Below are 24,286 nucleotides of genomic sequence, written 5' to 3' on the forward strand. Positions count from 1 at the left end.
AACACAACAAGGATGTAGTGTTGAAACAATGGATAGCAAATAACACACTTAAATAACTAAGATCACACATCTTCAGTCCTAGAACAATCGAGCAGTAGCAACTTCTTGCTAGCCTCTCGCGCCTATGGTAGTGGTGGAGGGATTGGTAGGCGTTGTAGGGTTGACTCCTCAAGATGCAAGCCTCTAAATCTTCAAAACCCTAGTTGGTTTGGAGCTAAAACTCCCTGCAGAGGCTTCTGTCTTCAAAATGATGAAAAAGTCCCCAAAGTGGTTGGGAGACCCTTTATTTATACCAGACCTCAAGCTTCCAAGAGAAGCTAACTACCATTTTGCAAATAACTCCCCCTAAAAGTCACTAATCTTTAGGAACCCCAACAAAATACTCGATCTTACAAAAAGACCCCCCTCCCAAAAAAAATTAACTTTCACCAAAATATACCCCCAAAAGCTAAAAATTACCAAAATACCCCTACCCAAATAGAAAAAACACGTGAAAATAAAACTATGTATGGGTTTGCATCATTCCCCTCTTCTTAGAAAGAACTCGCCTTCGAGCGAGTTGTCAACTTGGTTGCTTAGCACATTTCAGGGTCAATTTTCATAAAATCCTCTTCGCTAATCCATGAATTTTCATAATCAAGTTTGCTTGCCCATCTTACTAGAAATCTAAAATAAGTTCCAGCTTTAGTCTTCACCTCCCGTACATGTATAACAGCTTGGATCATTCCTCCTTTTCTAGAAGTTACCTGAGGTGGACTCTTACACTCGATATCCTATAATTCCACTTGCAGCAGATTGTCATGGAAAGGATACAAATCTGCCACATTAAAGATTGATGATATATCAAGGTCTTGAGGAAGTTCAACCTCATAGGCATTTTCACCGAATTTGTGTAGAGTTTTGCATGGCCTAATCTTTTTACTCTTTAACTTGTGATAGGTACCTGTTAGAAATCTTTCTTTTTGAAGGAAAACCATGACCCAATCACCCACTTGATAGTCCTTATACCTTCTATGTTGATCAACCACTGCCTCGTAATGTTGGTTCACATTTTCAAGCATTTTCCTAACTTTTTCTTGTACCTCTTTCAAATTCTCAACATAAGCAACTACATCATCACTAACCGTATGCTAATTGGAGACATCCATGAGATCAACAATATGATTGGGATTTGTTCCATATGCCACTTGGAAAGGACTTTTCCCTGTAGATCTGTTAAAAGTGTTATTATAAGAAAATTCAACTTGTGGTAAAATTAGATCCCATTGTCGGATGTTGTCTTTTGCAAGGCAATGCAACAAATTGCCAAAGCTTCTTTTTGCTACTTCAGTTTGCTCATCTGTTTGTGGGTGATAAGCACTTTTGTACTGCAATTTTGTTGCCAATACTTTCCACAATGTCCTCCAAAAATGACTAAGAAACTTTGTGTCCTAATCAGAGGTGATAGTCTTTGGCACCCCATGCAATCTAACCACTTCCCTGAAAAAAAAGATTCGCCATGTGAGTTGCATCAAAAGTCTTCTTACAAGCAATAAAATGGGCCATCTTTGAAAATCGATCCACCACGACCAAGATGGAATCAACACCCTTAGCAATTTACGGTAGACCCAATACAAAGTCCATGCTTATGTCAATCCATGGGGCCATAGGAATCGATAAATGAGTGTAAAGACCTATATTTTGTTGTTGCCCCTTCGAAACTTGATAGGTGCGGCAATGGGTGACATACTTGTATACATCCTGACGCATAGAAGGCCAAAAGTACCCTTCGACCACTAAATTCAATGTCTTATCCTTGCCAAAATGACCTCCAAGGCCTCCCCCATGCAATTCAGATATCAAATATTCTTTCAAAGAGCCTTCGGGTATACATAACTTGGTACCTTTAAATAAGTATCCATCATTGGCAACGAATTCTGCACGCACATTATAATCACCCCTTGCTTGCTTCTCAAGAATGTCAACAAAATATGGGTCATTCTTGTATTGTTCATTGATCACTTCAAGCCTAATGACAGCAATAGAAATAGTTTTCAACAAACAAACCCTTCAACTCAATGCATTGACTACCTTATTTTGTAACCAGCTTTATGTTGTAGTGAAAATGTATACTTTTGAAAAAATGCTACCCCCTTAGTATGTCTTCGACTTAGATTTTTTTTAGAGTTGAGGTATTTTAAGGCTTCACGATCAGAATTCGGGATAAACTCCCTTTGAATAAGATAGTGGCGCTAGAATTTTAAAGCTTGAACAATAGCATAAAACTCTAGGTTATAGGTGGAGCAGTTTTGTCGAGCCTTGTTGAGCTTTTCACTGAAATAAGCCGCTGGTCTCCTTTCTTGACTCAAAATAGCTCCAACTCCAATCTTTGATGCATCACAATCAACTTTAAAGAGTTTGTCAAGATCTGGTAAAGCCAATATTGGTGCTTGAATCATTCATTTCTTTATCTCCTCAAAGCTCCCTTTAGCCTCCAAGGTCCAAGAAAACTTTCCTCCCTTGAGACATTTTGTGATAGTTGCTACAATGGTGCTGAAATTTTTTATAAATCTCTTGTAAAATGTTGCCAAACCATGGAAGCTTCTAACTTCTGTAATAGTTTTGGGACTAGGCCAGCTAGTTATAGCTTTAATCTTCGATGGATCAATTTCGATCCCATTTGTAGAGATAATGTATCCCAAAAAATCCAATCTGCCCACCACAAAGATGCATTTCTTGACATTAACATATAATTGATTATGCCTCATAAGTTGTAAAATAGCCTTCAAATGTTCAAGGTGACTTTGCTTGTCCCTGCCATGCACCAAAATATCATCAAAATACACGACAACAAACTTCCTAATAAAAGGTTTCAGCACTTGATTCATAAATCTCATGAAGGTACTAGGTGTATTAGACAATCCAAAAGGCATTACCAACCACTCGTAGAGTCCTTCCTTGGTCTTAAAAGTGGTTTTCCATTCATCTCCAAGTCTTATTATGATTTGGTGATAGTCGCTCTTCAAGTCAATCTTGGAATAAACATGAGATCCAACTAGCATGTCAAGCATATCATCCAATCTTGGAATGGGAAACCTATATTTAATGGTTATTTTATTGGTAGCCCTGCTATCAATGCACATTCTCCAACTCCCATCTTTTTTAAGGTTGAGTAAAGCGGGTACAACACAAGGACTTAGACTTTTTTGTATGAACCCTTTCCTAAGAAGTTCTGTAACTTGCCTTTGAAGTTCTTCATGCTCCCTTGGACTCATTCGATAATGAGGTAGATTAGGTAAGGTGGCACCTAACATAAGATCAATGTGGTGTTTTTGAAGGAAATCACTAGTATGGTAGTACAGACAAAGTCAAAATTTTTACCATGTATCAAATACATGCAACGGAATATAATATACACACCATACTTAGGTTGAGTATTTAAGTAACACGCATATTTAACAATTGAATACATAAATAAATCTCATACCTATCGTCCGATGTAAGGTTGGGGTACAAAAATAATTTATGTACTGAGATTGAATCCACCTCAAGATTTGGTGGTCGTAGTCGGTCCACACCTAGTATGCAATAAGGTATCGTTCCGATCACCTCTTCCCATGCTAGACATAGAGGATATGCGTATCACTGGTGCCCGTGTCTCAAAATTTTACGCGTGACCTTCACGTGTAAAATATTTATGTGGTAGTAGAATATTTTTTTTAGAGGAAGAAAAAAGAAGAAGAAAAAGAAACAAAATTGTAAGGAAGAGAGAGAGGAGGGCAGAGGACTCTGCCCTTTTTATTAAAAGAATTCTCTTCTCGCACCCCTTCTTCCCAAATTGAGAGATTTTTCAAATCCACCCCCCACCTCAATTATTCTCTCAATAATTCAAGAGGTTACTATGCAATTTCACTATGCACTATGTACTATGCATTATTACTGTGTACTATACACTATGCACTATTACTGTGCACTATACACTATGCATTATTACTGTGCACCATGCATTATACATTGTACACTATTTGCAATCGGCCACCTTTTACTGTGCAATCAATAATTGATTTCACACTATGCACTATATATTATTACTATGCACTATTGGTAGGGGCTAATGGTCAACTTTTGAGTAATCAATTCCTGAGACATTTCGGGCGCACGATGTCGATACCAAATGCAATACTATATGGTGTGTGACTTTTTAGGTTCACTACCCGCTAGCAATCATATAACATTGAAATCCTTTTTAGTATCGATTAACCCCTTGATCCATCATCGGAACTTCTCTAAATTCTAATGACGTCTTGAGAGTTCCTGAATAGTACCTAGCAGCTGTTCAGGACTATACAAGTGGAAGTGAAGTCTCATTTCAAGTGAACCTATTATAGTTGACGATTATCGTGTACTATAATCCTTTAATCACCTAACGTCCCGACTGAGCGAGAGCCATGGAGTGACAAACTTACAAACTCAGTAACTATGAGTCAGACCTCATTAATGTGATTAGATGACACATCAGGAAACACCTTTCCTGACATTCAATCTACCCTGGCTAGAGATTATCCTTTCATATCAATAGTAGATCACATAGAACGTTCACCCCATCAAATACCGATGAGGGTAACAAATCCTATTCCCAACACTTGTTACCATATACCAGCAATACGGAACCACATAGATGAACGTTCCCATCTCTGGAATGGATGGTTTGGCTCATTAGCAAATCTTGCACACCAATACACAAAACAACCGTGTCAGTTCAAATCTAAGAATCAACACACAATCGTAACTTGATGACACAACCATTATCCACTATGCCATGTGGTCAGTCATTGGCATCACATTCGACTGATCGTCCTCCAATGACCACTCACAAGTTTACTAGCAATATCTCATGTGATATGGTACGTGACACACCATCATCCCATTGGTGTCTCCATACCAAATGAGGTAGTAACCCCTATGCTAGTCCAAACTCGATTAATCGAAGTCCCCATCTAAAGAATCTAAGGACTAGGAATAGTTTAAGAAAATTCTGTTACTAAAGAATCCTGTCACACAGTCTCAACACCTTGAGAATAAGATTCTCACATAGAAGATCTAGAGACTTATTCATACAATTGATTGGAGAAAATATGAATGAAGAAAACCTTACCTTTTATTAATTTATACAAAAATACAATTAATGCATTAAAATAAGACCACTAGATGTCATCCAAATCTAGCATTAGGGCACACAACACTAACAGTTTTATGTCCCTAATTAGAAGGAATCCATCAGGTAGCTCATTCGGCATCACATCTCTATACTCATCAAGAATTTCTCTTATGTTGCTTGGAATATCTAATTGCAGATTTTCTTCCTTTTGAAAAAGAACATATAGCAACCCGGTTTCCTTGATTTTGCCCATAAAATCCCCTCTATTTACAAGTGGAGAAGAACAACCCTTATCTTCATCATTCTTCATTGGTTTTGACACAAGCTTCTTCTTCTTCTCACCATCTTTGATGAAAAATGAATAAATGTTCTTCACACCATCATGAATCGTGCCCCGGTCATATTGCCAAGGTTGGTCAAGTAAGTATGGCAAGCATCCATGGGGACCACATCACAATAAACTGACTCTTTGAAGGAGCCAATTGAAAAATTGACAAGGCATCTTGATGAGACAATTACCTCATTTGCTCTATGGAACCAAAAATCTGATATGGTTGTGGATGTTGTTTAGCCTTCAATTTCAATTTATCAACCATTTCTTGAGAGACTAAATTCTCACTGCTCCCGATATCAATTGTCAAATTGCATAGCTTTGCACCAGCTGTACATTTAGTTTGGAAAATGTTCTTCCTTAGCTAATTACTGCTGCTAGCTGAAGAAAAAAGTAATGACCTTCGGATGACTAAGGCCTTGCCAAGTGTGTCCCCCTTAATTCCTTCCTCTGCTAATTCATTTTCAACTTCGAGTTGCTGCTCTTAATCCTCAAAACTAGTAAAATTTTCTTCTTGATCAGCTTTTTCAGCTTTAACAAGATTAACTCTATTATCTCTTTTCGGGCACTCATTAGATTTATGTCCAAGTTCAAAGCATCTATAGCATTTAATCACCACCTTCCCTTGATTATTAGGCTGTACTGGGGCTATTTTTCCACTATTATAATTGTTGGGTTGATTAGAATGCATGGTTGCAGCTATTCATTTTCCCTTAGCGCCCACTCCCAACTTACTAGTTGAGGCTCCATTGGTACGACCAATTACCAATTTTCTAGGAGTGTTTCATGTAAGTTGCGCTTCAACTTTGAGGGCAAGTTGATAGGAATCACTCACTTTATAAGGCCGCTACAAGCTTACTTGATCTTGAATGGCCATTTTGAGCCCATTCACATAATGACTCACCCTTTGTATTTCGATTTCAGCAAGGTTACACCTTAGTGACAGCCTATGAAACACTTGGGTATACTCCTTCATTGACTTTTCACGTTGTCTTAACTTCTGAACCCTCTGATACAATGTTTGCTCATAATCTCGAGGTAAAAATTGAGCCTTTAGCTTCTCTTTCATCTTATTCCATCTTTGAACTTTTCCTTTTCCTCTATTCTCATGATCATTCTGATAATGTTTCCACCAAGTAGAAGTGGGTCCTCAAAGCTTTGCTCCCATAAGCATCACTTTCCTTTCTTCCGACACATCTTTCTACTCCAACTATCATTTGTAGCCTCGGATAGCATATTAATTCCTTTCCTTGCTCCCCAAGCATAATCAGATTCATCATCACTATAATTTCTCTGATTTTGAAAATTCATAGCCGGTGTAACAAGCTGTGTAAGGTTTCTAAATTGTTCCTATAGCTCTTCAAACATCTCAACGGTGACATATCTACCTCTAGGGCCTCTATTTCCTCTTCTCCCTCTTACAGCCATTAACTCTCAAGATCAACTTGCACTAATACCAATTTAATGCAAATAGGGACAACAAAAAAAATAGCACAATCACAACAAGAATGTATTGTTGAAACAATGGACAACAAATAACTCACTTAAATAACTAAGATCACACATCTTCAGTCCTAGAACAGCTGAGTAGCAACAGCTTCTTGCTAGCCTCTCGCACCTATGGTAGCGGTGGAGGGATTGGTAGGCACTGCAAGGTCGACTCCTCAAAAACCCAAGCCTCCAAATCTTCAAAACCCTGGCTGGTTTGGAGCTGAAACTCCCTACAGAGGCTTCTATCTTCAAAATGTTGAAAAAGTCCCCAAAGTGGCTGGGAAACCCTTTATTTATACCAGACCTCAAGCTTCCAAGGCAAGCCAACTCCTATCTCTTCAAGCTTCCAAGAGAAGCCAACCCTCATTTTGCAAACAACTCCCCCTCACTAATCTTTAGGAATCCTAGCAAAATACTTGATCTTACAAAAAGACCGCCCCAAAACACCAAAATATACTCCCAAAATCTAAAAATTACCAAAATACCCTTACCTAATTAGGGAAAACACATGAAAATAAAAACTATGTACAGGTTTGCATCAAAGAACTACATGTTGCTTTTGATTCTTCATTCATCTTTGTGTGTTAGCTTAGGGATGTTAGTTATAAATAAAAACTAATTTTTTTGGAGCTGGAATATGCATGTTCACTTGTTTCTACATGTAATAGTGAATGATATGATACGATCCACTTTTTTGTTTTTATGGTTGTCGTAGGTGTAATTGCTCTTGCCTCTGTCCCTTTGATGGATAACTTGAGTAGGAATGTGGAAGTTTTTGTTCTATTCTAGCAACATAGACCATTTATTTCTAAATGAGTGTATGATAAGAATTACTTTATATATATTGTGCTGCTTTGCAGTTTCAGCATTGGGGGCTATCAAGAACAGTTTAGTTGATCCTATGAAGCATCTCAAGAATTGGAATGAAGGGGATCCATGTACATCCAACTGGACTGGAGTTTTATGCTTTGATAAACTTGGGAATGACAGTTACTTGCATGTCCAACAGATGTATGTTAATGTTATAATTTTAACTCTAGGGTCTTACAAATTCTTCCTTTCTTGTACAAAAGTCCTCAATTGATTATTTGATTAGATTTCTAAAGTGAAAGAAATTATGATATTTCTTGTTTTTGTCTACTTTCCGTTTCTAGTATAGTATCTTATTAGTGATGACATTATATTTTCTCCAATACAACTGGTATTTTTTCATTCCTAAATAATTGGTAATATAGTGCTTCTGATTTTAGAAAATGACCTCATTGTTCTTTTATTTTTGGTGTAGCCTGCTGTTGGATATGAAGCTATCTGGGACCTTAACACCTGAACTTGGCCAACTTTCTCAACTTCGAATATTGTGAGTCATAACGCTAATGTAAATATATCACCTACACACAGTTCTTTGGTGTTGCTAATTCATTTATCTTTTGGTTTCTTTTGGAAGAGATTTCATGTGGAATAACATCAGTGGCAGCATACCGAAGGAGGTTGGGAATATTGCATCTTTAGAACTTTTGTAAGTTCAACCCACAAGACTTGGAGTTCTTAGAAGCTTTTCTTCTGATTGTGTTTTTCTTCTACTGCTAGTGCTATAGGTTTTGTTGCTTTATTACAGGAAGTAATGTGATATTATCAATGAGATATACACTAGCTTGTAATCTATACATGTTTGTTTCAATTGCTGTTATTAAGCTTGCTTTATAAATATAGCATATAATTGAGTGTTTTTTATGTCAATTTTGTTAAATGTAGCATGGTTGATAAACCAAGACTAGCCATGAATCCTAAACCAAGACTTAACGAAGCCCAAAGACCTGGCCATATTATTACTAACGAGAATAAACAATATTCATAATTGAAATAACCAAAAGAGAATTCCACTAAAACCCTTAAGAGTTCTCATAATTGAAATACCTGAAAACTAAACTAAACTAACCTAACTGAGTCTACTTGAGAATCCCCTAGTTCAAGTCCACACCTTCCTAGCTAATTTTGCTCACTTGAAAAATGTTAGGGAGAGTGGTGAGCTTAAATCCCAATGAAGGTTATGTTGGAATAAAGGAAATAGAAGACTTACTCGGCTAATTGGCTCGCCAAGGAATGCAGAAAATTATGTTTCCTAATGTAGATATAGATGTAGAGTTAGCTATTTTTCTGTATAAATTAGCTACCTAATTAGTTAGTTTCCTAATTGTTTATGTTTCTGTAATAGCTAGTTTCCTTAGAAGATAGATAGTTTCCTTATGAAGGTGTTAAGACTCACCTTAAATATGACTGTAAATATGTGCTAAAGATACAAGAATTCGACGAATTCTTTCATGGTATCAGAGCCATCTTTCTAGGGCATCTTTTTTCATCCTTTATTGCTTTCCTCGTTTCCAACTTTCTTTGTCTCTTTGACCTTCATTTCCATTCTTTAGCCTTCATTACCACCATTACATACTTCTTGTTCTACCTTCATCACAATCTTTCCTAATCATTCTACTTTATTTTCATCACAATATGTCAACCACTTCTCAATATTCTATCTCAACTACTATGTGTGAGATATTAGTCACACCTATGACTATAACTGTAGCAGGAATTGGAAGCGATTTCTAGAATATAAATCCTCTATATTGGCTTGATGGAACTAAGTACCTGCAGTGGAGTCAAGTAGTTCGCACTTTTCTCAAAGGAAGAGGAAAGATAGGACATCTTAATGACCCCAGCCCAAAAGAAACATATCCGGGATTCAGAGATCTCAAACTGGAATGTAGCCATGGCATTCAAATGGTTCAAGAGTTGCTTGAAAATGATTGAGTATTTGAATTTGTTACAGGATTGAATTCTGAGTATGATCAGATCAGAGTTCAAATCCTTGGTAAGGTTCCTTTACCAACCCTTCGTGAATGTTTTTCAATTGTTCATGCTGAAGAGAGTCAACGAGGTGTTATGCTGGGGCCTCGTATATAAGAGGTTGAAATAATAGTCTCTCATTGACCTAGCGAAGGAGGGAATAAAGGAAACGATAATTGGAGGCCAGCAAAATCAAGAAAACAATCTAGCAAAGATGGACTGTGGCACACCTATTGCAACAAACCTCGCCACACTTGTGAAAACTACTTTAAACTACATGGAAAGGCCCAAGTTTTGGAATGGATAGGAGGATTTAATGACCAAGGAAGAAGCTAAGCTAATGTGGCCAGCAAAGAGCAATCACTAAGTGACATTGCACAACAAGACAAGGAAGAGTCTCCAGAATTCAACAAAGAAAACATAGGAAGATTAAGACGCCTTCTTAAATCCCTCAATAAATCTATAGGTTCTTGTTCTCTTTCCAAAAGTGGTATGTGTCTAATGGCTGATTCTTTTAAAGCATTTCGTATTAAAATGGGTAGATGGGTTGTAGATTCCGGGGCTACTGATCATATGACCTATGATATCTCTCTTTGATTCATATAAACCAACCCAAGGAAACCAAAAAATTACTATAGTTGATGGCTCTCCCACTAACATTTTGGACAAGGAAGTCTACATCTTACCCCATTCATATCTCTTACAAATGTCCTTCATTTCCCTCACCTTTCAACTAATTTTATCTTTGTCCAAAAAATTACTAAAGAACTCCATTGCAAACTAACATTCTTTGACTCTCATTGTGTGTTTTAGGATCAAGTCTCGAGGAAGATGATTGGATTTTCTAGAAAGCATGATGGGTTGTACTACCTTGAGGATCTTGACAATGGTCAAATAAAGGGAAACTAGTTTTCTTTCTCTCAAGACTTTGTAGCCGCATCTAATAAACAAATGATTTGGGCACATTATCTTTGTCTTGGTCATTCACCTTTCCCTCTCTTAAAACATATATTTCCATTATTGTTTAAATATCTAGTTATATTAGATTTTCAATGTGAAGTGTGTTAATTTGTTAAACACTGTCGTACTTCCTTCCCTATCATTTCAATGAAATGCAGGCAGCCTTTTACTTTGATACATTTTTATATTTGGGGGCCATCAAAGATTTCTGATATTCCTGGGGCTAGGTGGTTTGTCACTTTTATTGATGACTGCGCTAGGACTACTTGGTTGTTTTTAATGAAAGAAAAATTTGAAGTTAGTTCCTTGCTTTCTCAATTTCAAACAATGATTTTTACTCAGATTGGAGCAAGAATAAGACAATTTCGCTCAAATAATGCTTGAGATTATTTCAATCAGAATCTTTCTTCCTTTTTTATCAAGGAGGGTATTGTGCGTGAATCTTCCTATGTTGAAACTCCATAGCAAAATGGGGTGACAATGAAAAAACTGTCATCTCCTATAAGTCACTCATGCACTTCCTTTTCAATCCAATACTCCCAAATTCCTATGGGGGAAGTAGTTCTAACAGCTACTTATCTCATAAATCGTCTTTCTTCTAAAGTCCTAGCCAATCATAGTCATATACATATTATGTCCAGCCATTTTCCAAACATTGTGTCTACTAGAAATCTGTCCTCAAAAATATTTGGTTGTGTTGCTTTCGTGCATATTCAAAAAACTCATAGATCTAAATTGGACCCTTAGGTAAAGAAGTGCATCTTTGTTGGTTATTCTTCTACCAAAAAGGTTTACAAATGTTATGATCCTTCTAGTTGATGCACCTATGTCTCTCTTGATGTCACATTTCATGAGTCCCAACCTTTCTATAGATCTCCTCACACCCATCTTCAGGGGAAGTAGTCCAAAAACGAAGATGTGTGCTCAGGTTCCATCCCATTTCTAGAAATAAATGCAAACCTTCTTGATAAACCATTATCTTCTCAACCCTTTCACAATGTTATCATTCCATAAACAATTGACCAGGTTGGAGATATAACAGATATCACTGCTCCAAAGGACATTGTAGCAACTGACACCAACAACATTGAAGCTGCCAATGACACTACAAATGTCCTTGAACCTGCCAATGACATTAAACCACATGCTAATGACACTGCAAATGTTCTTGACCTTGCCAATGCCTTTGAATCTGCCAATGACACTACCAATGTCCTTGAACCTACCACTGACACTGCCAATGTTCATGAACAGGTGCAAATCCATAATCCTTTAAAGACACTGAAGCGGTATTTAAGAAAAGTACAATCCTCATAGCCGCTTAAGCAAATCCAAGAATCAACTCCAAGTCTAAGTAATGCAAAACGCTTTGAACTTGTTCAACTTTGAAACTAACAACACTATTATTTGTGATGCTAACTTAAATTGTGATCTCTATCTTCGTATTACTTGGAGAAAAGGGACATGAAAGTGTACCCAACATCCTATAGCCCATTTCATCTCCTCACATAGCTAGACTATCCTCCGAACACAAAAGCTCTCTCCACGTTGAACTCAATTGAAATACCCAAAACTGTATATGATGCTTTAAGGGACAGGAACTAAACATATGCCGTGGAGAAGGAAATGAGAGCTTTGGAGAAGAATGAAATATGGGAGATAGTTGTGTGTCCTAAGGAAAAGAAAGTAATTGGCTGCAAATGGGTCTACATTGTTAGATTTAAGGTAGATGGGACTATTGAACAGTACAAGGCAAGGCTAGTAGCAAAAGACTACACACAAACCTATGGGGTGGATTACTAAGAGACCTTTGCACCAGTGGCAAAAATGAACACGGTGAGAATCCTATTATCTCTAGTAGTTCATTTTGGCTAGGAAATTCAATAGTATGATGGAAAAAATGCATTCCTTCATGGAGACTTTGAAGAACGGGTGTACATGGAGAATATGGTCCTGACAAGGTATGTAGATTGAAGAAAGCCTTGTATGGGCTAAAACAATCTCCATGAGCTTGGTTTGGGAGATTCACTAAGGCTATGATGCAGTTTAGGTATAAGCAAAGTCATGTGACCACACTTTATTTGTGAAACACTCAGGTAAGGACAAGATTACAGTCCTATTGGTATATGTAGATGATATTGTAGTTACTGGGAGTGATGAAGAATAAAAACTAAGGCTGAAAACACAATTGGCTCGAGAATTTGAAATGAAAGAGCTAGGAAAATTGAAATACTTCCTTGGAATTGAAGTAGCATATTCTAGACAAGGGATATTTATATGCCAACAAAAGTATATTCTTAACCTGCTCAAGGAAACATGTAGCCTTGGATGCAAACTAGTGAGTGCACCTATTGATCCGAACCATAGAATGAACCAAGATAGCAAGGAGGGAATAATCATTGATAAAGGACGCTACCAGAGGTTAGTAGGAAGATTGATTTATCTCTCACACACTAGACCTAACATTGTTTATGCTGTGGGAGTACTTAGTCAGTTCATGCATGATCCTAAGGAGGAACATCTATAAGCAGTTTAGAGAATTCTTAGGTACTTAAAAGCTACTCCAGGAAAACGAATTTTGTTAAAAAAGGGAAGTAATCTGATAGTAGAGGGATACATCGATGCTAGCTATGCTGTATCTCTCACAGACAAGAGGTTAATTATAGGCTATTGCACTTTCATAGGAGGAAATTTGGTTACTTGGAGGAGCAAGAAGAAAAATGTGGTAGCTAGGTCAGGTGTAGAAGTAGAATTTCATGCTATGGCTTTAAGTGTTTGTGAGCTTTTGTGGATCAAAATAATTCTGAAGGATTTGATGATTGAAAGTGGATCGATGAACCTATACTATGATAACAAATCAACAATTAGTATAGCACACAATCTAGTATAATATGATCTAATGAACCATGTAGAAGTGGACATACATTTCATCAAAAAGAAAATTGATAGTGGACTCATTACTATCCCTCACGTGACATCAAAGAACCAATTGAATGATGTTCTAACCAAAGTGTTATCCACTTTTAGGTTTCAAGAGATTATTGGCAAGTTGGGAATGGAGGATATCCACTCACCAGCTTGAGTGGGAGTATTGGAATAACGAAAATAGAAGACTTACTCGGCTAATTGGCTCACCAAGGAATGCACAAAATTATGTTTCCTAATGTAGATATAGAATGTACAGTTAGTTATTTTTTTGTATAAATTAACTACCTAATTAGTTAGTTTCCTAATTGTTTATGTTTTTGTAATAGCTAGTTTCCTTAGAAGATAGATTGATAGTTTCCTTATGAGATAGATTGATAGTCTTTTATGAAGGTGTTAAGACTCACCTTAAATATGATTGTAAATATGTGTTGAAGATACAAGAATTCAATGAATTCCTTCAAGTTACCCTGCATAATGTTGAAAACTACATGATATTTAGGACAAAATCGAAGAATTCAACACTGCAGTAGGCAACAACAAAATGAGAAAAAGTAATAATTCAATAAAGCAAAAAGGGTTAGAGTAGCCTATGGATTGAAGCATGCTGAATCATTATCCATGAAGAAGAAACGCCCCTACTGCACCAATATTATTGATTCATGTTCTTCCTCCAAGATATGACAATTCGTTGGACCTCTTGTTATGCAACTAAAAGAATCCCTAAAATAGATGATCTCCCAAGAATGCTCATAGTAAAAAATTAGATAATAATTATTTTGATGTCAAAGAGAGAAAAAATTCTATAGAGAAATAGAGAAGAAAAAAGTTATTGGTAGTGGTTTTGTCCAAAAAGAAAAGATTTCATATTTAAAGTTTTTTTCCCAACGTTAAGAAGCTAAAAAATAGGGATAGAAGTTGTTATAATACCCACTTACAAAAACTAATGGGATTCTATCCTAGAAGAATAGGTCATCTTTTATCTATTTCAATAAAAATATAAATTTTAAATCATAAAAACCAAAAATCCCCTACATGATTTAAAATTTTAGAAACAAAAGATTAAATGGATGAGCATTCTAAGTTATGCAGTAGGTGAAGGTACCTTCCAAGTTTGAACCTATGCTTAGTGTAAGTGAGTTTCCATCTGTAAAGCCAAAGTGATAAAAAAAATCTTGAGCCTTGACCTTAGAATTAGATTTAGGCTCATTACACGCACAACATGATCGAGTGAAGCATGTAGAAGTGGACATACATTTCATCAAAGAGAAAATTGACAATGGACTCATTACTATCCCTCACGTGAGATCAAAGAACCAATTGGCTGATGTTCTAACCAAAGGGTTATCCACTTCTAGGTTTCAAGAGATTATTGGCAAGTTGGGAATGGAGGATATCCACTCACCAGCTTGAGGGGGAGTGTTGGAATAAAGAAAATAGAAGACTTACTTGGCTAATTGGCTCACCAAGGAATGCATAAAATTATGTTTCCTAATGTAGATATAGAATGTACAGTTAGCTGTTTGTTTGTATAAATTAGCTACCTAATTAGTTAGTTTTCTAATTGTTTATGTTTCTGTAATATATAGTTTCCTTAGAAGATAGATTGATAGTTTCCTTATGAAGGTGTCAAGACTCATCTTAAATATGATTGTAAATGTGTTGAAGATACAAGAATTTAGTGAATGTTTTTCAAGTTACTCTGCATAATGTTGAAAACTACATGATACTTATGAAAAAATCGAAGAATTTAACACTACAATAGGCAACGACAAAATGAGAAAAGGAAATAATTCAATAAAGAAAAAGGTTTATAATAGCCTATCGATTGAAGCATGCTGAATCATTATCCTTAGAGAAGAAATCCCCTTACTGCACCAAGAATATTGATTCATGTTCTTCCTCTAAGATACGACAATTTGTTGGACCTCTTATTGTGCAACTAAGAGAATCCCTAAACCAGATGATATCCGAAGAATGCTCATAGTAAAAAATTAGATAAGAATTATTTTGATGTCAAAGAAAGAAATAAATTTTTGTAGAGAAATAAAGAAGAATAAAGTGATCGGTAGTGGCTTTTTCCAAAAGAAAAGCTTTCATATTTAAAGTCTTTTTCCCAACGTTAAGAAGCTAAAAAGTAGGGATAGAAGTTGTCATAATACCCACTTACAAAAACTAATGGGATTGTATCCCTAAAGAATAGGTCCTCTTTTATCTATTCTAATAAAAATATAAATTTTAAATCATAAAAACCAACAATCCCTTACATGATTTAAAAATTTAGAAACAAAAGAGTAGACGGATGAGAATTCTAAGTTATGCATTAGGTGAAAGTACCTACCAAGTTTGAACCTACACCTAGTGTAAGTGAGTTTCCATTTGTAAAGCCAAAGTGATAAAAAATCTTGAGCCTTGACTTTAGAATCAGATTTAGGCTCATTAGATGCACAACTTGGGAAATCTTCATGGTTCTAATAAGTTTTGTGCTTTACGGTCATGCACATGTACCTTGTTCCATGAGTGGCTTTAGGGATTAGCCTAATTTCCCATAGTGGCAGCCTCACCACCCCACTTACTTAGGTGAATCCTCCAAGGGTGATTTGTGATCAGCACCCCATTAAAAACATGCCATTAGATTCATTTAGAAGTAAATTCTTCTTGGACAACACAGTTAAGAGCATCAAGCCATAAGAATGGAACTTACGAAAAAAATTATGCATTACAAACATTTGCTCTTTCTAGTCACATTTTAGCTTCGTTTTTTTACCCATTGAACTTCATTCATGGGCTTACCATTCATTTGAAGATGGGTATCCACTGTCATGACTAATTTATAAGCTTTAATCCCATTCCCCTCAATGATTGAATTATTTGCTAACATGCCAATCCTTTTGTGAGAGGATCCGCAATGCTATTTTTAGATCTGACAAAATCAAGAGAAATCACACCGTGAGAAATTAAAGGTTTAACTAATTTATGTCTCATTCTTAGGTGTCTTCTTTTCTCATTATAATTTTTACTCTTTGCCTTAGCTATTGTAGCTTAACCATCACAATGCAATGAAATGGGAGGTGTTGGAATAAATGTAATTAGCTATTAATTAGCTTGTAATTAGGCCTTAAATTTAGCCTTAATTATTGTATAGCCTCACTATAAATTTCAATAGAAGGAGGCCTGACCTCACACAGTTAGCTTCTCCTAAAAAGGGTTTTCTCTCTATCTCTTGTTCAACATGGTATCAAAGCAATGATTGGTTGCACCAAAATTGAGAACCCATGATCTAGGAGTGGTAGACCGAGTAACAAAATCAATAGAATTACCAGTATGCACCATAGAAGCAGTGGATGACAATGCAACCTATTTAGAAGCCTGATACTGAAGATAGTCCTCATAATCACTTCAAGTCAAAACAAGAGACGGAGAAGAATGATTCTCAAAAGATTATGTTGGGAATTGACAGCAACAGACTGAGCGACATTAGCAGTGCGTGGCAGTTGACCATGCAGTTTGTGGCACCGTTCTCGAAGATAGCCCCACTTATGACAATAATTGAATTTAGGGCGGTTACCTTGTTGTGAGTTACTGCCTCGATTGTTCTCTTGCTCTGCTCTACCAAAAGTTTGTGATACCAAGACAGAGGAATCAACCTAAGAACCATTGATGACTAAAGACGAGGAAGAAACCCGAAGAAGTCCAACAGAGGCATCTTCTAGTGTCGAAACATTGAGATTGGATAATATTTGATCCTAGACTAGAGCAAGGCCAGATCGAATGGCAGTCAATCCCAGAACCATAAAGAACTTATCTTGTTGCTCCAAATATTCTTCTACAATATTACCAACTAGTAACAGAGAGTTAAACTCCTCCTTCAAAGATTATAGGCGGTCAAGAAATTCAGACATATCCATATCCTATTGTTTCAAATGAACAATAGTGGAAACAACATAGTAGAGACATTGGATATCATTAGTATAAAGAGATTTGGCCTTTTTCTATACCTAAACACAAATCTTGTATGCCTTGTAAATGACATATACTTTTGGATCAATGGTCTACCATAACATATTACAGAGAAGAGCATTGGTTTTCTTCCATGTTGCTTTCTCAGCATCGAGAATTTCATCAGCTTTCTTATTTAAGTGATCTTCCATTCCTTGACCCATGAACCATAACTCAACAGAGGTAACACAAGACAAGTAATTGGTACTTCCAACAAGCTTTTCAGAAGTAATGACATGTGAGGAAGAAAAAGGTGAAGAGAACCTTGTAGATTTAGATCTGGAAGTGATTGAAGATGCTAGACTCTCCATATTTTGGATGGAAGATAGCTTTGAAAAATAGATCTAAGGCAAAATAGGGCTAAATGAGATGCTAGAGAGTTACTGGAGTGTAAAAAAAAAGCACAACAACAAAGTGATAGAGGCTCGCCAGAGTTTTGGTGATGGCGGACGACGACGAAACCATTAGGATCGGGACGGACTGAGTGAGACGAGTCCAAAGGTGGTGATGACATTATGATTGGAGCACCGGAGAGAGATCGGAGCAAAAAACCTGCTCGGCGAGCGATTCTGATAAGGGGTGCATGGCGACGACTCTAGTGGGGGGGCTCAAGGGTTGGGTCAATCTGAGGCTGGCGGGCACAACAGTGGCGGAAACTCAGGCAACTGGTGGTCGAAAAAGCTGACAGTTTAGATTTAGCGGGAGACCTTTTAGCTTCTTAGGCGCTTAACAGCAATAAGAAGTGGGCGATGCAATAGGCATCAACAATGTCGACAACTTGAACGGTGGCGGCAATGAGGTCCCTCACTCCATCCTTTTCCCTGCTCAGAGTCTTTAGCTACTCCCACTTTGTGTCTTTGGTTGCACTTGTTTTGTTCATGACATGACCTCTGCCCGTCCCAAACTTTCTACCAAGGCTATCAAGTGCATTTTCCTTGGTTACTCTCAACTTCATAAAGGCTATTGGTGTTACTCATCTAATAAGAAGCATTATTTCATCTCTGTTGATGTTACCTTTTTGAGACATCTATTTTCTTTCTCTCCTCTCTTGTCAAGAGTTGCACAGTTTCTAAGGTTCTCCCTACTCCTTACCTTTGTTCTCACTCGTCAAATATTTCTCCTACTATCCTTGAGCATCCCCTTCAGGTTTATCAGCACCATTCACATCCTCCTGCGGTTGTTGACGAAGAACCTCCTGACTCACCTCATGCTCCGACATCCTTACCTACCTTAGACCAGCTAATTGCTTCTGAGCCAATAGTTAATCCTTCTCTTGGGCCCATTGCCACTTGAAAATGTATACGTTCTACTCACAACCCTTACCCCATATACACTTTCCTTAGCCATCATTGCTTGGCTTAACCCTATTATCCTTTTATGTCCACTTTATCTTCTACTGCTATCCCTAAAACTACTAGTGAGGCACTTTTAGATCCAAGGTGGCACTAGGCCATGGTTGATGAGACGGATGCTCTACATTTTAGTGGCACTAGGGAATTAGTTTCTCTTCCTCTTAGTAAGTCTATTGTTGGCTACCGTTAGGTCTATACTGAAAGTAAAGCAAGATCGCTACGGGGCAAGTAGCGTAGTTCAAAATTTTTGAACCTTGCCCCGATCCTGGCGATTGGATCAACGTCGAAATCAAATCATTCACAAACAAATAAATAAATCTAACCTTTAGATTATCAATTCGTTCGCGGATTCGAGCCGTCCAAGCATCCGGCCTCTAACTCGTGATACGTGGCACGTGTCCGTGGCAAGGAGAGCAGAATAAGAGTGCTAGCTCCTTCTCCTTTGGGCAGCTTGTGTATGGACGGAAAAAGAAGGCCCTCGTTTCGTATTGATGCCAAAAGAAACGAAGAAGAGTGAGCGGCAATACGTTTTTCAACTCTTGAAAAAATGACACCAAAAACCCCCTTAATTTTGGGCAACCCATAAAGGGATATTTATAAGAACATATCCTAGGGTTTCTAAAACCCTAATGGATTGGGCTAGCCCATTAATTCTAATTTAGTTAGAATCTTAAGTGGGTTTATTCTAGTCCAACTAGAAATATAATTAAATGGCCCAATCCTTTTATAGGTAAAATAAAATATTATGGCCCAAATCTAATTCAAGCCCAAATATATTTTATTTAATATTTGGCCCAAATCTAATTTGGTCCAAATATAATATTTAATATTTGGCTCAAATCTAATTTAGTCCAAATATAATATTTATTTTAATATTTGGCCCAAATCCAATTTAGTCCAAATATAATATTTAATTTAATATTTGGCCCAAATCTAATTTAGTCCAAATATTAACTTAAGCCCAAATATATTTTATTTCCTATTTGCCACTCCAACAAATAGAAAATTATTAAATTAGAAACTCCTTCCTAATTTAATCAATTGTCATTTTAGGAAATTTTTTCCATTATGACGACCCCTCGCCATATCGACGTCATTATGTCTATTTGTTCTTTTTTTTGTGAGAACCTACGACGGCACAATTTCTTGCCGAAGTGTCCCACTTAACCATACGTCTACTCTCCTGGTTTAAGCCAGGGACCGTGCCTATTGCGTATGACTCATTAGGCTTCCGAATATGTTGGCAATGTGTTGGTACAAACACATAAGACAATATTGGCCTCTAGCAAGACATCATGCCTACCCAATTATTCAGAAGGATTCATAATCTGCAAATAACCTTTCACGAGCATGGTTACCGTGTAATTCGATTCTCTTGTCAATGTATCTTACGTGATCTCAAGTATGGCGATGTGTTGCTTGATAACGATCACATGAGTTTTCTTCGATCTTCCGGATATCTTCACTTAATTAGAAAGTAAATCAGTAACTCCTTATTGATCTCTTTCACCATGGCCATGGATTTAAAATGAATATCCATCGAAAGAGCCTTAGATACATCATCCTCTATCAAGGGATAGACGAGTCCCATCTTAGTTATACGCCCATCTCCATAAGCCTCACGATATACCCAACGATCGCCCACGTGCAGCCTTTGTCTAGGCTCATCGAAACGATGTCAAAGTATATCGGTCTTCTTATGAGATGACTGTGACAACCTCAGGTCCAAGGATTAGTTACACCCATCTCGTATGAGAATTCCATCAACATATAACCAAAATGGATTCTCATGGCGAGTTATGTCCAGTGACACGTTCTCCAACATTGGTCACCTATTTACTTGTCTAGGCATACCCATGCCTATGGGTGTGAGACCCCCATTGCTATCACATAGCAAAAACATAACACATACAAGTCTTACCGTAATTGTCAATGTCCATTCTTGACATTGCTACGACTTGGGACATTTAATGATGTCTAGAAACTGTGATGCATCATCTCACATCTTTATAGATTAATCACAGTATACATCATATGGACTTCTATCTAGTTTCATTCGATTATTACAATAATAACAAGAAAGTAATAGAATGACTTCTTGTGAATTTGAATAACTCCTTATTCAAATAATAAACATGATTACAATTGTCAGTGTATAATTTGCCCAATCTAATTAGGTCTAGAGCACCTACACTAACAATCTCCCACTTGCACTAGAACCAATCACCCATGTATCTTATACCTGATGATCGAACATGACTTTCATGTTTCTCCTAGGACAGAGCTTTAGTCAAGGGATCTACGACGTTGTCATCAGTCAACACTTTCTCTATATATGTCACCTCGACTAATAATCTCCATTATCATATGGTGATGCCGCAATTCAAATTTGGTCTGTTGATGAGATCGTGGTTCCTTTGCTTACGCGATGGCTCTATTGTTGTCCCAATAACTGTTATTGGATCAAAAATGCTAGACACCACTTTAAGTTCATCTATGAACTTACGGATCCATACAACCTCCTTAACTGCTTTGAAGGTTGTTATGTATTCGACTTCAGTTGTTGAATCTACCATTATCTCTTGTTGGAACTCTTCCAACTCATGGCCCATCCATATAGGCAGAATATGAATTTTGACTGTACATGATTTAAAATCATCATGGTCGAATTGAAAACCGGCATCTATGAACCCCTTCATGGTATGCTCTCATTCTGTATATGATAAAATATCTATTTAGTGCTTCACAAGTACTTAAGAATGTTTTTCACAGCAATCCAGTGTTTCTAACCTAGATCAGCTTGATATCTACTACATATGCTCAAAGTATATGCGATATCAGGCCTCATACATAACATGGCATACAAGATCGAGCCAATAGCCAAGGCATATGGTGCTCGACTCATCCTATCTCTCTCATCTTGTGTCTTTGAACACATAGCCTTGGAGAGATGTATTCCATGTGACATGGGAAGACTTCTCCTCCTAGAATCTTCCATGCTAAACCTCTTTAACACCCTTTCAATGTACGCGCTATGGGAGAGTGCTAGCAACCTCTTGGATCTATCTTTATAGATCCATATTCCCAGAATATAGGCTACTTCTCCCAAATTTTTCATGGAGAAAATATTTTGAAAGCCATATTTTAACTAATTGCATCATGGGAACACCATTCCCTATGAGCAATATATTGTCCACATATAGGACTAAAAGGACCACCACGCTCCCACTAACCTTCTTGTAAACACAAGGATCAACTTCCCTTTTGTGAAAAATCAAACTTTTGATCTTTTCATCAAAACATTGATTTTAACTCCGGGATGCTTGCCTTAGTCCATAAATTGACCTTTATAAATTGCAAATCTTATTTGCATGTTTATGAATAACAAAATCGTCAGGCTGTGTCATATACACATCCTCAACCAGGTTTCCTTTAAGGAAAGCTGTTTTGTCATCCATTTGCCATAACCCAGAGTCAATGTCAGACATTGCCTCATCATAGGTAGTAGGCTCATCGTTCTCAGATAGAAGCACATCTCCATATGCCGAGATGAGAAATTCATATCTCTCTTGCTCGCGACGAACCCTCGTCGACCTATGAGGTTCTTGTGTAGAAGGTTGGGGAGTTGACACAACTTCTTGTGTCTGATCTTTCTCGGGTTCCTGGAGGGGAGTATTTGTTTGTGGTTTGCCTTGAATCTTATTCGAGCTTAACATTCCTCCCACTAGCCACAGCATCTAAGAATTCCTTCCCAAGGAATACCACACGCTTGGCAACAAAACACCTTTTGTTCACATGGGTGGTAAAAATAATATCCATTTGGATATCCCACAAACAGATATCTCGTCGATTTGGGTTGTAGCTTATTATTGTCAATACGTTTAACATAAATTTGACAACCCAGAATCTTAAGGAAAGACAAATTTGGCTTCTTTCCTTTCCATATCTTATATGGAGTCTGAGTAACTGATTTACTTGGAACCCTGTTCAAAACAAAGATCGCGGTGAGGAGTGCGTATCCCCAAAATGAAATAGGGAGTTCAGCGCGACTCATCATGGACTAGACTATGTCCAACAAGGTCCTATTTCTCCTTTAGACACACCATTCATCTTTGATGTTCCAGGTGGAGTCCATTGTGAGATAATCACATTTTGCTTCAGATGATCTAGAAACTCACTGTTCAAGTATTCACCACCTCAATCTGATCGAAGTACTTTGATACTTTTCCCAGTTTGTTTTTCTACTTCAAATCTGAATTCTTTGAACTTTTCAAAAGCCTCAGATTTGTGTCCCATAAAATACACATAACCAAAACATGATCTATTATCAATAAAGGTTATGAAGTAGACATACCCACCTCGAGCTTAGGTGGATATGGGTCCACACACATCAATGTACACAAGCCCTAGCACTTTTGTAGCTTTCACTCTTTTTACTTTAAAAAGAGACTTAGTCATTTTGCCAAGCAAACAAGATTTGCAAGCACCATATGATTCATAATCAAATGTGCCAAGATATCCAACTTTATACAAGTTGGATGTGCGAGTCTCATTTTTATGGCCAAGGCGACAATGCCATAAATAAGTGTTATTTAAATCACCTGATTTAAGTCGCTTAATATTTATGTTATTTATAGGAGTATCAACATCAAGGACATACAAACCATTACGTATTGTTGCTTTACCATAAAACAACTCATTTTTATAAAACGAACAACTATTGTCCTTAAATAAAAATGAATATCCATCCTTGTCAAACAAGTATTAGAAATTGTATTCCTAGTCAAACTAGGATTGTAGTAACAGTTATGTAACTCCAATACAAGCCCTATGGGCAATGTTAATAAATAGGTCCCTACAATTAATGAAACAACTTTTGATCCATTTACCACGTGTAGGTACACTTCTCCTATTATTAATCTCCTCGTACTCCTAAGCCCATACACGAAAGTGTAAATATGAGCACTAGATCCAGTATCTAATACCCATGTGGACTAATAAGAAGTAGATAGATTAATTCTAATAACATAAATACCTGAAGTGTCTTGAGTAGAACTCTTCTTACTCTACACTTCTCGGTTTATCACAGTGGAGATAGATTGCATCCTCTTTGCCATTTGGGTTTTAGTCTTCTGGACACTTCCAGATTGCGCTATGGAAGAATTTTTCTTCCTTTTGGCTTTCTTACTCTTGGGATTGCCTCTGTGCGCCTTGGGCCCTTCAACTAAGAGAGCACTTCCCTTAGCCTATAAT

At 37.1% G+C, this 24,286-nt stretch overlaps 1 protein-coding gene across 3 annotated transcripts in view; it reads left to right on the forward strand.

The window, feature by feature from the left end:
- LOC127787927 (probable LRR receptor-like serine/threonine-protein kinase At1g06840) overlaps positions 1-24,286 on the forward strand; it is an 89,759-nt gene that overhangs the window by 2,141 nt on the left and 63,332 nt on the right. For all 3 annotated transcript variants that reach the window (XM_052316002.1, XM_052316003.1, XM_052316004.1), the window contains exons 3-5: positions 7,820-7,970; positions 8,245-8,316; positions 8,404-8,475. In XM_052316002.1, coding sequence (XP_052171962.1) covers positions 7,820-7,970; positions 8,245-8,316; positions 8,404-8,475 — 295 coding nt within the window. The remainder of the gene's footprint in view (positions 1-7,819; positions 7,971-8,244; positions 8,317-8,403; positions 8,476-24,286) is intronic.

This window comes from Diospyros lotus, chromosome 13, assembly GCF_014633365.1.
Source record: "Diospyros lotus cultivar Yz01 chromosome 13, ASM1463336v1, whole genome shotgun sequence".
NCBI lineage: Eukaryota > Viridiplantae > Streptophyta > Magnoliopsida > Ericales > Ebenaceae > Diospyros > Diospyros lotus.